This window comes from Myotis nattereri, assembly GCF_964212035.1.
Source record: "Myotis nattereri genome assembly, chromosome: 12".
Classification (NCBI taxonomy): Eukaryota; Metazoa; Chordata; class Mammalia; order Chiroptera; family Vespertilionidae; genus Myotis; species Myotis nattereri.
Genome location: NC_138087.1, coordinates 21,623,472 through 21,639,297, shown reverse-complemented (window position 1 = coordinate 21,639,297; position 15,826 = coordinate 21,623,472). Strand labels below are relative to the sequence as shown.

Sequence of the window (15,826 nt, the reverse complement as noted above, 5' to 3'; positions counted from 1 at the left end):
TTTACTTGTTTATATGATGCACATAGTCATTCAGTAGGTAGTAAGAGAAAGACAAATCCACATGTACAGGACATCTGAGCCCCCCTCTCACAGAAAAGGCAGCAATGAAGGTGAGCCTTGAGGGCTCAGTAGGACTTGGTTAGGCATCCAGTTAGAGGCACCAGGGATGTAGGTGCAAAGAGTAGAACATCTCTGTGAGGTGTTCAGCTTGAGCACAGAGCTGAGGAAGAAATGATTTGCAGGGAGCATCCCCTGCTTCCTTCGAGGTTTACCAATGGATTCCAAGTTCAATGACCTCATCTTTGTTATTCTTCTATTCTAGGAGGCTTTAAGTCTTTGAGGATACTTCAAACCCTTCTTCCTTATTTCCTCAAACTTTTGTCTTCAGTCTCTATTCTTCACTTTTTTTCTTTTTTAAAATATATTTGTATTGATTTCAGAGAGGAAGGGAGAGAGAAACATAAATGATGAGAGAGAATCATTGATTAGCTGCCTCCTGCACGCCCCCCCCGCCCCCCCCCCACCATTGGGGATCAAGCCTGCAACCCAAGCATGTGCCCAGACCAGGAAATCAAATTGTCACCTCCTGGTTCATAGGTCAATGCTCAACCACCAAGCCACACCCGCCAGGCCTCTTCGCTTTTTTCCTTTACGTTTTCCCGCATCTCCTAATAATTTTGAATTGCAGGTCACTGTTCTCGATGCGTGCCTCCTGTCTGTCAGCCTTCACCATTACCTGTCTGCTCCAAGCAGCTCCCACCCACTGCCGCTTAGTGAGCACTTGCTATGCACCTGCCACATGTAAGCACTCAGTGAGTACTTTCAGGCATCAGGTTAAGTCTCTTCAATCCTGACAGGCTGCCTTTTTTTTTTAACTTTATTGAGTTAAAGTTTATATTCCATAAAATATGACCATTTTAAGTGTAATTTGAGTTTTAGTCCACTTATTTTCATCCATCTCCGACAATATTTCCATCACCGGAAGTTCCATTGTGCCTACTTGTAGTCACTCTCCACTCCGAGCCTCAGACCCCGGCTACCACTGATCTGTTCCTTGTCTCTGTCATTTTGCCTTTTTAAAAGAACTTTCCTATAAATTTAAGTGTCATATAAAGTTTAGAAAATCTTTAGAATGGAATCATACAATAGGAAGTCTTCTGTGTGTGGCTCATTTTATTTCTGCACAGTAGACTTTATTATTTCCATTTTACAGGTTGATAAACTGAGGCAAACGAAGGTTAAGCAAAGTCCACATATCCAACAAGTGGAAGAGAGTCGGGTGACCCCAAAGCCCATGTCTTAAACACTATACTATTTAGCTCCTTCCTTTTGAATTGGGTATAACTCTCGTAGTCTCACCTGTGTTACTGACCTCAGAAATTTTCTAGGTTTTAGTCTTCTTTGCATTTCTCTTTCAGATCTCCTACTCTTTTGCATTTGTCCTTGATTATGGGCCTTTCATATTATCTTTGTTAATTAATGAATTAAATTTGTGAATTCGTTTTCTTAATTACATACCTTCTCATTAAAAAATGGTCTGAAATGGCATATTCTTTAATGTGAGCTCTTCAGATAACTCATGCAACAACATTACTCTTTTTAGAAATTTACTGATTTTTGTCAGACTTTCCTTTTTTATATCACTTCTTTTAGACTTACTGCCCCTTTAGTATCATACTTCTGTTTCTGAGATTTTTTTTTTTAATATATTTTTATTGATTTCAGAGAGGAAGGATGTGGGAGAGAGAGTCATTGATTGGCTGTCTCCTGCATGCCCACACGGGATCAAGCCTGCAACCCAGGCATGTGTCCTGAGCGGGAATTGAACCATGATCTCCAGGTTCATAAGTCGACCCTCAACCACTGAGCCATACCGGCCAGGCTGTTTCTGAGACTTTTTGAAGCCTGATCTATAAGTCTGTGAGACTTTACTAACTGTGCCCCTTCTTAGCTCTTAGATGCCAGGGTCGCTCTCACATGCTCGGCTGCTGTTCTTTGGTCAGCAATGGACTCCTCGTGCCAGTTCCTCTCATTACTATGACCCTGCGCTTCCTCAGAAGACAGAGTCGGGACTGCCAGGTCCTGGGTTTAGTTGATTTCCAGCGGGTGAGCCTTTCCTCTTCCAGAGCTCTTCTTGACAGAAAATGTGGCTTTTTAAGACTGAACAGCAATGACTATGATGTAGCATTTTCTTCCCCTCACTGAAAAGACCCCAGGTTTAAGCGAGTCATTCGCAGATGGGTTGGCAGGTACCATGCATACACGAGTCAGACTGGATCAGAAGTCCCTGCAGCAGCCAAATTACACGCCTTGGTGGCCCGTCGGACCAGGAGGCTGTGGGAAACTCAGGGGCAGGAAGCACCCTGCACCTTTTCTCTCGCAGCTGCTCTCAAGCACAGCGATGACCGGGAGTGTAAGCATTGTAAACCCAGGCCTGCCTGTTTACATCTGACCTTTGCTGTTTTCCTTCCAGCTGAATATCAAGAAATACCTCCTGGTGTCTGCACCGCTGTGGGTCAAACACGTCTCTGGTGAACAGATCCTGGGCTTCGTTGAAAACCTAATGGTGGCCGTTTTCAAAGCCGCTTCCCCGCTTGCCAGTCCGGAGTTACGCCCGAGTGCCTTGCAGGGCCTGAGCCAGGCCATGAAGCTGCCCAGCCCTGCCCACCACCTCTGGAGCCTGCTCAGCGAGGCTACTGGGAACATTTTTGACCTTCTGCCAAATAAGATTCGGGTGAGGAACAAAAATATTTACATTCCTGACCATTTGTGTTTGGGATTTTTTAAAGCCTTTTTGGCACAGCAGGGAGGTGTACGTTTTAAGAACGTGGTGGGAAGGCTGGCAAGAAGTCACCACGTTCTCCACTGAGAATGTGTTTGCTTCCAAGATCTAAACTGAGGTTGAATGTTTAGAACCAAAGTCTTAAGCAAGCTCAGAAGCTGGCTCACCAGGAAGTTCGCTCCTCGGCCTCTTACCAACGCCTGTGGAGGCTGAGGAAGCTCACCTGGGCACGTCGTTCACTGCTATTCATATGAAGTGACCGAGTGCTAGCCTTTCCCCTCCCCCAGGGATCCCTGAATTGTGGTTTTACAAAGATGTTAAAATTCCTTTTGGAATGGTGGGTCCTGATGAGATAAAAGAAAGGACAGGCAAACAAACACATAAAATAACAAGAAAGATGTTTTTTAAATGAGAAACAAATGACCATATGTTTTGGTTTGGTTATTCGTGGAGATGAGCAAATCTAATCATTTGTTGGAACATTAGGAACATACTTGCCTCACATTGTATTTTGACACGTTTGGGCTTTGTTCTTCACCAGAGAAATGACTTAGAGCTGTACATCGGGGTAGCAAAATGCCTCTCGGAGATGACAGATGATGAAGCCAATCGGCTTGCCCCGGTTACCGAGGTAATAACATATCTATGTACTTGTTCATTATTGAGGCTAGTTTTGTTTCCTATGTGTTACTATTAAGTTCAGAAAACTATTCCTGTTTCACTCTGGGTCTTGTGTCCCGTCTACTCTGAGTGGTTGGTTCTTAACAAATGTATGTAATAACGTTTTAACCGAATTCATCCCACTTTATCAAGAACACTTCAGTGCAGCAGTCGCCAACCTTTCCGACCTCATGAACCACCAGTTGCTTTAGTGTCACCTGTGGGCAAAATTAAGTCCAGCGCAATGTCGTCAATACAAAAATCACAGGGATGGGAATGTTCTCACCGAAGAACTGTCTCGTGCATGGAAGGTGTTCAAAAAAAAAATAGTTCTGGTCTCACATGAATTTTTTTCCACCTGCTACTTACTTAAAAGTAATAATAACAAACCCATTGCAGCTTAACATAAATAAGAAAAAAGTATTTTCCAGAAAAATAAAAAAAACTCTTGAGGAAAGTGGCATTACTTCACATTCCCGCAAGGCTCCTCCATGTCTGCGGGGGCCTCGTGGCGCTGCCCTTCCAGTCTCTTGAGACATTATTTTGGTGAAGTGTTACTCTTCCCCTTCCTCCTCACACAGATATGTAGGAGGAAGGGGAAGAGTGTGTTTGCAGGCTTTTCAGATAATTATGGATCTCTCCTTGATTGTGCGCCAAAACACAAAAGTAGCGGTTTCTCGTAGGTGAGTTGCAGTGTGGAACCTGCTCATGGTGAACTCCTCACTCTGTCATGTTAGAAACCATGCGTCAGTTTGTGCTCTGCGCCTCTCACCAGTGCACGATTTTGTAATATCAGACATTGGCCATTTGAAAATCTTCCAAAGGCTGGTACATTTCCTTATATGTACCAGCACATCGTATTGGTTAATATCACCAGTCTTTCATGCATTGGGAAACTGCCAAACTCATATAAGCAGATACAAATTTTCCAAAAATCTAATTTTTGCTTGAAAGTTCCGATTTTATTATTGGCAGTGAATTCTGTCAAGTGTTTTCCATGAAGTGACAGTCTCACGTCCTTCACTTTTAAAAAGGCTGTCTGTCAAATACACAGTTTGAATAGCCGTAGGTGGTTATGCAGGGAGAGGCAGTATAAAGAAATGCTTACATGAATGGACTTTATGTAAAACTTCAAAACTTACGTAAATGATGTTTATCACGGAAAGAGTGGCCATTTCGGCTTACAACTCAATGTTGAAGTGTTTTTCCTTGGGACAACCATTATGCTTCGGTATTCAGCAGAAGCCCCTTATGGATACTTCCCACTTTGTCCCACAGAATATTAAAAAGATGTGTACTCAAGGGCAAAGGTTTAATGAAATGAATAATTTATATTGTTTACAGCAGTGATTTTCAACTGGTGTGCCACAAGAATTTCTAAAACATACAATACCTGACTATTTAGTCAGGGGCACTGACCTCTTTTCCCTTAGATTGTCCAATAAAAAATGACAACAGCCAACACAACAACAGCCATTGGTATGAGTGAATCAAAATTATACCTATTTTTTGGTCAGATCGGCAAAAAATACATTTTTTGATGTGCCACGGAATTTTAGTAATTAGTTTATATGTGCCATGAGAAGAAAAAGGTTGAAATCACTGATTTACAGGAATGTTTTAAGTGAAACTAGATTTTTTCAAAAATTTCAAGTGGGGCCAAGACCGGTTTGGCTCAGTGGATGGAGCGTCGGCCTGCGGGCTGAAGGGTCCCGGGTTCGATCCCGGTCGGGGGCATGTGCCTGGGTTGCGGGCATGTCCCCAGTGAGAGATGTGCGGGAGGCAGCTGGTCGATGTTTCTCTCTCATCGATGTTTCTGGCTCTCTGTCTCTCTCCCTTCCTCTCTGTAAAAAATCAATAAAATATATTTTAAAAAAAATTTCAAGTGGGGATGAAAAATACAATGGACATTACTACAGTTTAATGCTATTATGAATATAGGTTGACCTCACAGACACTGTAAAAGAGTCTTGGGGTCCCCCAGAGGACTGTGTACCATACTTTGTGGACTGTCAAAATAACACGTGTCATGTGCTTGGAATGGCGCCTAGCACCTGACAAGTACCATCATTATTATTATTTGTGTATTCTTACTAAATAGCATCACTGATTGACCCCAGAGTCATTGATGGCTTTTATGAGAAGCAGGAGGTGCCACTACAGCACCATCTGCATATACATTCTAGTGGAGCGCGCAGGGGAGTGGGTCACACGCTGCAGGAAATGAACAGTTTTAGCATTTGGAGTAATAATCAACTTCACACTCACCCTTTCTGTGTTGCCCTTGCGCTGAGGTTCTATAACAACTACAGTTCATTTAATAGTAACTGAGCAATTGGCTTTTTTGCAGAGCAGCCTAGAAAAGGCTGCCTTTGTCAGGCTGTACTTGGTCTCACAAGGACGGCTCCCCTTGATGGGCGTGAATGACATGCTCGGCGCGGTGGCTCAGCACCGGGAGAAAGACGTACTGGCCTGGGTGATCCTGCACAGCTTGTACCACGCGCGGATTGTGAGCCACGCCAACACAGGTGAGGAGGCCACAGGGCGAGCATCGGAACAGGAAGAAGCCATCTCTTCAGTTGTCATTGTTTCCCCAACTTGAAAGCTGATTTAGTGCTTGACATAGGTGAGGCTTTGTCACCCCGAATGAGGAGCACGTTGGCTGGAAGTGAGCAGTACAGCTCACAACATCCACTCTTTAGCAATGGGAACGAATTCTTTTGAGGATTTTTATCTCGTTTGTGGCCCTCAAGGATATAAAGTTTATCAGGTAGATTCTGTCAGACAGGATATCCATTGGTGATGCCTGATGTTTTCATGAAAATGGCTTTTGGGGCGTCATTTAACAAACAAAAAACAGCAACAATGAGCTTGAATAGTTATTCTATAGAAGAACTTCTCAGCGGTGAGAAGAATAAAACCTGCATGACCTCACTACATCCTCAAGCCAGGAGGTCCAGGCCTGAGCTCTGCTAATGAGTCCTATGGCGAAACTTTTAAACTGTTTACACATTTAGACTCTAGGAGCCATCTGAAAAGGGAACTCCTTCATGTCCCCTCCCACGCCTTTGGTCAGAGGCTTAGAATTTCTGAGTCTGCATTCGAGTTCTGAGTGGTATCTGGCTAAAGCGGGTCAGAAATGGCCGGGAAGCCCTGTGACCTTGGGCCAGCTGCTTATGTTTCTGTGCCCGTTTTCCCCACGTCTTGTGTCTTTAAAGTTTTGAGAGAAAACTGGCAAACGTCTTTGTAATACTCTTTTCAAAATTGGATTGGAAATGTTGATTCCTCTTCCTCTTTGGCAATTGAGATGGTTGTCTCATATCTGTGTGTGTGCTTCACCAATGAAAAATGAGGAGAAACTAGATTTCTTTACTCAAAATTGAAACTATATGTATCAGGGGGGGAAATCCAGTAGGTGTTCCCAATTAAGCGTGAAGATAATTTAAGCAAATTGAAATAAATTTGAGATTGCCCTTGGTCCTAACCTTCAAGCTTAATCCCTATATTGTTCTTATTCACTAGATTTTTGAAAACCTTTCAACATAGTCTTTACTATAATGGGAATCCTCATTTTTATTTTAAAAAAAGGAAAATAATGTGTTGTTTATTCTCTAATTACCCTATCACATCTGGTTTTCACTTTTTATGTCTTTAGGATAGGTTTCTGTGCAATTTTGGCATTCAATATTACTGGCTAGCTGGGTGCCAGATTTCTCATAGTGTGTTTAATGTTGAGAAAGAACTCCAATAAATGTCTTACCACTAGTGGGTGGGTAGGCTTGAAGAATAAATTAGCCATTGAAAACGAAGACCGAAATACGGTCATCTGCTGTGAATAGTGTCAACTCTCACAGGGATCGCAAGTCTCGGGTGTGGTAAGAGAACTGGAAACTATTTCATGACATCCTCACCAGGTGTTCTGCTTGAGCTATGATAGTTATTACTGTTCTGTTTTGCATTTCCAAGGGAAAACCCTGGTCAGGTAAGAAAATGTTTTTGTCTTTTCAGGTGTGTTGAAGAGAATGGAATGGCTCTTGGACCTGATGGGTTATATCAGAAATATAGCTTACCAGTCAACCTCTGTTCAGAACGTGGCTGTTGATGAGGTACAATTCAGAGGAGTAATTTGTAGCTTTCTTAAAACATAAAAATTATATGTGCTCTCCCAAAAAGAGGAATATTTTGCTGCCTGTGGCTTTCTTTTCCTCCTTCCTTTTATTCTTGGGAAACAACAGCGGTGATAACTCTGATGTCACAAGAAATGCATGTTCTTACCAGGTTCTTGTGGACACCTAGTTACACCTTGAAAAAGATGTCAAAAGAGTACGTTCCTTGACAGGCAGCACACAAAGGACACCAGCTGGAGGGCAAACCCAGGGTCTATGTACTTGGGCTTGACCCCAAGAGGAGGTGGGGTCTAGGGCTCTGGCCTCCATGCTGGCCCAAGAGGCTTCACACACCTGGTTTGAAGAGATTGCTGGAGTGTGTGCAAGTAATCTGTGTGCACAACACTACCTGTGGGCGTGTGTGCATATATTAGAGAGTTTTCAGCACAGCTTCAAGTTGACTTCTGACCCAAAAAAGGTTAAGAATCACTGGTATTGGGTGAATTAAAAAAGAAAGATTAGTAAATGAAATGATGACACCACTTTCCCCCCTTGCCTCATTTTCTTGACTGCCCTCTGTGCAATTTTGAGGTGTACAGGTGGTTTTTTTTCTATAGGCATGTCTCATTCACATGTTTCCTTTGTGAGTAAAAATGTGCACAGCCTGGAATGTTGTTTGAAATTCTGCCCCACTTTTCTGAGGAGTTGCGTGTGTTTTTAAATTTTTAGTTAGTGAGACTGGGAATTTTAAGAGATTGAGTTCTTTTTGAACTTTTTTTTAACAAGCATAACCTGTCCTCTTTGTCTTTTGATCTTCCGAGTTTCTATTAGCCTTCTCCATTTTCTTATGAAAATCTTTTAAAACCTAGGAAATACAGATAAGCAGAAAGAAGTGTAATTTAAATCACAGTAACCCAACATCTTAGAGGCAGCCCCTGTTACCACCATTTCTACAATTGTCTAGATTAGTCTAAAATCTAAAGGGACAGATTCTAGACACACTTAGTAGAATGCATGAGGAGAGTCATTTGTTATTGTTCAAAAATAGAACAAAACTGTCAATATTTTTAAAATCAGTTTTAGCCACATAACAATAAATCTAAATATACTTTTCCATAGCACTCTTAATTAATTTTTAATCTCTTAGAAAACACCAAACCAGATGAGTATTTGAAGCTCAGTATGATTAGGAATTTAACTATGTTTCTCCTGAAATGTTAGAGCACTAATAATCAAACTGATGTTCCCTCTGTATTCCCAAAAGAGAACCCCAAAAACCTACCAAAGCCCTACTGCAAGCATGTCAAACTCAAAGGCTAACACGGGCCAAATAAATGAGGCACATGGCCCGCGGGCTATGAGTCTGACATGCTTGCCCTACAGTGTCTCTTGATTAAGTTTGGAAACAGAGTTTGTTCTTCAGTTCAGTCCTCTTCTGGGGCAGGGGTGGGACAGGAGGGAGGAGGGGAGGGGAAAGAGCATTGCATCGTTAGAGGACTGTGTATGTGAACATGTGTTACTCTGAGTGGCTAAAACATGTGACTAGCCTTGTGTCTATTTCCATTATAGGCTCTGGACTTCTTGTTGCTGATCTTTGCAACGGCGGTGGTTGCTTGGGCCGACCATGCCGCCCCGCTCCTCCTCGGCCTCAGTGCCAGTTGGTTGCCATGGCATCAAGAACAGGGCCCGGCTGGGCCAGCATCCAGCTTCCTTGGCAGGAGCCCAATGCACAGGGTCACTCTGCAGGCGGCCCTCGCGCTCCTTCCCAGCAGCGTGCTGCTGCTGCTGCAGAAGGAGCCTTGGCGGGAGCAGGCCCAGAAGGTGAGGGCCGCCGCCTGCTGTCGGGGCAGGTGGCCGTTTCCTCCTTGGCAGCTCCTGCTGTAGGTGTGAAGTGGGAGGTCAGCGAAACTGGACTCACACCACAGGCCTTCATGCTTGGCCCCACATCCCAGCCAGGTGCAGAGCCTCAGAGACGGGGACTAATAGTGACAACAGAACCAACTTGCTGGCGGGGGGGGGGGGTGGCAGGGGGCGCGGCAAGTAACGCTTCTGCCCCCGTTCATTTATCAAAGACACATGTGTTCTTGATCTTGGGGACAAAACGATGAGTAAGCTCTGAGAGCTCAGAAGGTGACAAGTTCAAGATTGCAAGATGGAATGATAAAGAGGGAAAGGAGTGTAGGGTGGTGATGAACAAGGGAGGGGTGATCAGCAGTGCCTGGGGGCGGGTGTCAGGGAATCTGAGGGGAAACATGAGTCTGGAGCAGCCATCATCTCATAGCCCAGCTCAGCCGCCTGCCAGGCGCCGCCGTGCTCCGGGCTGTGCTGGAGGCTGTGGGGACATGTGTGGGATGTGAGGTGATCACCCCTGCCCTCAGGAAGTCCCTTACGCTTTTGATATTAAGATTCGCCAGCTTACTCGCTGTACTGCCAAGCAGATGACAGTCCTGTGCTTCCCAGAATTCTCGTTACGTGGCCTTGACCTGTCTTTATTTTAATAGTTGTTTTGGAGGATTCTTTTCTGAATCCCATTTAATCAAAATTGGAATTTCTTTTTTTGAGGCTGATAGCTTAAAACTAACTTTATGTGGCTTATTCTTAAAACCTGACTACTAATCTTTAAAAATATTTTTGAGCTGCAGACTCATAGTTTAGCTATGCACAACTCCCCTGAGCATCTCAATGAAAATGCCTCTTTTCTTAAACCTGATAAGCATTAGTAGTATTGCCCCAACTTCTGTGTTTTCTGTGTCATCATAAATGAAAATCAGTTTAAATGTGGTATTACCTCATGTTATTTCTGGCCTAGAACACCAGGCTTGCTTTGAACTACAATGTAAACATCCTGCATCTATTGTGTGTTTGTAGTGCTTGATTTATTTACTTTACCAGTACGGTATTTTAAAGCAAACTTGAGAAAAAATAAACAAAGAAAAAAACTTTTAATTAAAGCAGGGAATTAGGAATGTTTTCTTTTTATGTTACCCTTTCTTCAACCCAGCTTCTATGTCCAAAGTTCAAATGAGTCAAGATTGGCAACATTCAGGAATCAATGAAATTACCCTATATCCAATTCAAAAACAATTTTGGCTGCACCGTAGGAAATCAGTCCAAAGTCATAAAGACTATGAGTTTCTACCTCATTTGCAGGATCTATGTGCAGTTAACACACTTGGCGCTACCTAGCAAATTATGTTATGCTTTTTTTATTTTGCATTTCAGCTTGCTGTTTTATATTCATTTGGGCATAAACTGTTCTTATCTACAGGAACACATTTTAGAAGCAGTGGCTTACATCTGATGAGTTTCCCTGTGTACTGCCTCAGCCTAGGAGCCGAGGCTTGGCTGCACACAGACCCGGGTAGCAAGCAGCAGGATGCAAAGAAATAGTGTGGGCTGCTTTTTCATTAATTTTTAAAGAAAGAGGAAGAGAGGGGGAAAGATAGAGAGACAGGCATCGATGAAAAAGAAACATTGATCCGCTGCCTCCTGCACCCCCACCCTTCTACTGGGGATCGAGCCTATAACCAGGGCATGTGCCCTGACTGGAAATCGAACCTGCGACCTCTTGGTGCGTGGGATGACGCTCAACCAACTGAGCCGCACTGGCCACAGCAAGAGTGTGAGGCTGTGTAGCTACGTATACTTAAGTTCAGATCTTGACTCTGCTATTCAATGAGAGTGGAACTGGGCAAGGTTTTTGACCAATCTGGACCTCTCAGAATAACAAGAGAGAATGTTCATGGCACACAGGAGTCCCTCGGAGCCCATGTGTCCCTCACTCTTAAAACCTATAGCAGGTCTCGGTATTCAGCAAGGAAAGGTGGTTTGACTTTGTGGGTCTTCTGACTAAATGGGAGCTGTGTCTGTCTTTAACGTCTTGTGCCTGGTCCCTTTCTCCAGGGCCTCCCCCAGCCCAGTCAGGTGCTCCCCAGGGACTATTGCTCTGATCCGCGTGGATGCAGGCCCAAGGGCTGACTGATCTCTGACTGATGCTGCCCTTCTTCATTTTCATTCCAGTTCATCGATTGGCTATTCAACCTCATGGAAAGTCCTAAGGAAGGCCTCTCTGTGGAATCCAGGGGTCTTTTAAAAGGTATGACTTCTGTGCTTCCTGCCCACTATAGGTGAAAACCTCCCAGTGCTGTCCGCGCTGCGAAGCAGCATCTGCGTGGGTGTTGGTCCCTGAAGGGGCGCGTCCTGGTTCAGTTGAAGAAGAAACTCGAAGCTGCCACCAGTGTGGCCTTTGGAATTAGAAAGTGGATTTAATTTTTCAGTGCATTTAATTTTTATTTAAATGGTTTTTAAAATGTTTTATTATAATTGTAAAATATGACTTTAACCAAAACTTAGAAAATTCATTAAAAGCAAAGAGGAATCCAGAATCCCATTGGCCAGTGATAACTTTGATACTTTTCCAGAGAAGTTTTTGCCCCCTCTGTGTATGTGTTGTTTTAACGTGTTTAAAATTATACATAATTGAGAAAATACACAGACACTTTGAATACTTCCTTTTATATTTTAAAATTATTTTTAAAGCATTTAACCTTTTCTTACACTGGCTTCATCCTAGTATTTTTAATGGCTGCCTGGTATTTTGCCAAGGGAGTTGGATATTTCCCAGGTATTTATATGTCTTTTTGTGATTTTTTTTTTTTATAGTACTCCTCTATTGATTTGTTAAACTATGACTGTTGGGACAACAAACATAGAAGATATTTCTGTGAAAATTATATAGATTTTTTTTTTACTCAAATAGGAGAAGTCTTTAGGGCTGGCTCTGTGGGTGGATGGGTAGGGGCTGTATCCTGCCAATAGCTGTTGTGGATACCCAGACATGGGCTGTGATATACTGCCCTGAAACGGCTCACCTGGGAAGATTGTGTGTTGGCCTAACTTTTTATAATCTGTCGGGCCTATCTCCAGGCTAGAGTCATAGTATGACCATATTTTACTTTAAGTATGGTATAATTTATTATTTGCCAAACAAGTGAGAATTTCCTAATGTATTGTGTCTGATTCTTCTCCCTACCCACAAAGAGGGTGGAGGACATGTCTGTGAAGGTGATTCTGATCAGTCACAGAACTTCATTGAGAATAGGGCTGGGGCCTGAAACAGTTCCCCTAGATCAGGGGTGGGCAAACTTTTTGACTCGAGGGCCACAATGGGTTCTTAAACTGGACCGGAGGGCCGGAACAAAAGCATGGATGGAGTGTTTGTGTGAACTAATATAAATTCAAAGTAAACATCATTACATTAAAGGGCACGGTCTTTTTTTTTTTTTAGTTTTATTCATTTCAAAGGGCCGGATCCGGCCCGCGGGCCATAGTTTGCCCACAGCTGCCCTAGATCCATCCCTAGAGATTTGCTGCTAGGATGTCCTCCATTTGTTTGCATGGGGGAGTCTGGACTTATTTGTAATGACCATGGGTCCATAATACCATAATACTGCCAACATATACTGTCTTAGGTTATGAAGATAACAAAGAATTGATACTGATGAGGAAAAGAGTAATTTGGGTCAAGAAAGTAAATGTTTAGCTCAATTATCTGTTCAAGGGCTTTATTAGAGTCACACACAATAATTGTGTAACTCTGGCTTACCTCCATTCCTTCACACTATTATATTGTAAATAATATCTCAGTATATTTCTATTAGTATTCCAAAATAATATATATAAGTTACCTAGAGGTATAACACAGAACTTCCCTATTTTAAGTTGATCCCTAAGAGACCCATGACAGATAAGAAAAGCTATGGACTCGTGGCCTGTTCAAATAGTTTTAATACAGGTATGCTTGCTCCATTGTGTCCCTGAACCTAACTTTATGATAGGGTCAGTTGGTCTTTGGCTTTGTTTTGTTTTGTTTTTACCTTTTAGTTAAATATTTAGTGGGAAAATAATATAGATTATTTTTAAATAATACTCATGTAGAAAAATACTCAAGTCATAAGTAGATTTTTATAAAGGAAACACTTATTTAATAAGCACCCTGATTAAGAAAAAGAATATTACCAGCATCCCTGAAGTCAGTTTTTGTTTTAATTCTGCAGAATTTCCTATGACCTGGTACAAAAAAAAAAAAAAATACCTCGCAAACTTTATTAATGGTTTTTTCTGCCATTAAAATATTGTCTAAGGCTCGGTGGTAATTCTTGGTCTTGAAGATTAGCCAAGTTCCATCCTGATACTCTTTTGATCTAAATGACCTTTGCAAATGCCGCTCCACCAAATGCAACAGCGCACTTTGCTTTCTTGTCCCCTTAGCCACCCTGCTGTCCTTAAGGGTTCTCCCGGAGTTTAAGAAGAAAGCAGTGTGGACCAGAGCGTACGGCTGGTGAACAGTTTTGCCGTAGCCAGCCGCATTCTCAGCCAGAAGAGGAAAACCACACAAATGGAAGGAATTTTTCAGAATGTGTGTCTGGGACCCCTGACACATGATGCATCTCATGGTCATGAGAGGGAGGCCACCTCACTGATGGTTTGAACCCTGAGTGCCAAGAAAGGAGACGCTGCTTCTGTACCCAGGCCAGTGGAGGATGAAAAGAGAACTTGAACTTTCATTTGGCTAGAGTTCAATCTGAAGATTTTCTTTGTGCCACTTTGACTCTATCATTTCTTGTCCCCCAGATTCTAGTAAAATAATCCCATGAATTTTGTGCATGTGACTTTTATTTGTTTTCAGGCATAACCAAACCCAACCCTGGTGGTGCCGGAGGCATTACACAGAACTTCCCTATTTTACTAGTAAGTTGATCCCTGAGGGACCCATGACAGATAAGAAAAGCTGTGGGCTTGTGGATGCCTGTTCAAATAGTTTCAGTACAGGTATGCTTGCTCCAGTGAGCCCCGGACCCTAACTTTATGATAGGGTCAGATGGTCGTTGGTTTTGTTTTTACCTTTTAATTAAACATTCAATTAAATATCTAATATTCGTCTATTCCCCATGAAGCCTCTGGAGGACACCCATCGGCTCAGTAAGTGAGACAGCTTTTCTTATCCTTGTTGGTGAAATACTCTCCGCTAGACACATTGAAATAATAAGCGTGGTGTTAACCGTGAGCTAAACCAGATGGATGAGCGGCGGCTGTGATGTTCCTGAGCTTGGGGCTTTTGAACGCAAGTGAAAGTTGTCCAATTCAAATGACTTCAGCTAAAAAGGAGACTGTCATTAGTTCACAGACCAGAAGTTAAAGATAGATCTGCTCAGGCACAGTAGCACCCAGGGCGTCAGACCGTGCCACCGGGCTTTGTTCCTCTCAGGATCACTCCGCATAGCTGTCAAGACGGCTGCCAGCAGCCTCAATGGAAGGAAAGGTGTCTTTGCTCACAGGGATGGCAGCAGCCACACGGGGAGGACTCTGACTCATCTCACGTCACATGTGAGTCCCTGGGAAGTGGGATCCTCTACTTGTTAGTGCGCCTGGTCCACCTGAATTGGGATGCGAGGCGAGCAAAAAGTGACAAATACGCCTTGAAAGATTAATCTGTTTTATTAGTACAAATCCCTGTCTTAATCAGGACGACTAGCGGCCTCATGACAAGTAAATGAAGGTAGGGTATGTGACCATATCCTCAAGAGTTGCATTTTACTCAAGGGCTTGAGAATCAGCCAGCATTTTAATTTTGATATTTGCTAACTATCTTTCCTCCATGCAGTCATTAATCAGGGGTGCCTTTAGCCAGTCATATCAACATACTGAGGAGGACACCTGTGGATCGCGGGGGGGTGGGGAATGTTTGGGATAATGGACTTTGTGTCCAGCATGCTATAGCTCAGTGCCTGCTGCTTTACAGGCACCCGGAACGTTCCGTTCAGTATTCCCATGGGACAGAACCTTGATGGTGTCACCAAGTGTACCTACCTACCACTCAGGTTAAAAATAGATCTACCGGTTTTGTTTTTCAAACAGCTGGGTTTATGTTTGCAGGTTTCCAACAGTTGTGTCTCACTGTGTAACTTATACTCTGTTACCAGGTCACAGTTCTTTTGCTGAACTCCACAGGGTGCTGAGATGCCTACAGAAGGGAAGGCAAGCTCCCAGGTACTATTGACTGGTGTTGCCCATATTTCATAGATAATCTTCTTTAGAGCCTGGGCTAGAGGGAAATGAATTTGAAGGAAGCAGAGAGGTAGAAAGTTTCTGTTAGAAGCCAGCCTCCCTCTTTTTCCCACCTATATACAGTTTCTTAAATTTCCTCCAATGAGAGGTTGAAATTTATCTAATATTTATTGTTAGATGCCAGACTGTTAGTGTGCTAGAGTTTTCACTT

General features: G+C 43.0%; 1 protein-coding gene across 1 annotated transcript in view; it reads left to right on the top strand.

Moving 5' to 3' along the window:
* FOCAD (focadhesin) overlaps positions 1-14,477 on the top strand; it is a 287,833-nt gene extending 273,356 nt beyond the window's left edge. Inside the window, exons 38-44 of the mRNA XM_081103496.1 lie at positions 2,474-2,734; positions 3,324-3,413; positions 5,793-5,970; positions 7,451-7,548; positions 9,118-9,369; positions 11,569-11,644; positions 13,819-14,477. Of these exons, the coding sequence (XP_080959622.1) occupies positions 2,474-2,734; positions 3,324-3,413; positions 5,793-5,970; positions 7,451-7,548; positions 9,118-9,369; positions 11,569-11,644; positions 13,819-13,892 (1,029 nt within the window). The 3' untranslated portion in view covers positions 13,893-14,477. The remainder of the gene's footprint in view (positions 1-2,473; positions 2,735-3,323; positions 3,414-5,792; positions 5,971-7,450; positions 7,549-9,117; positions 9,370-11,568; positions 11,645-13,818) is intronic.
* The last annotated feature ends 1,349 nt before the right edge of the window (positions 14,478-15,826 follow it).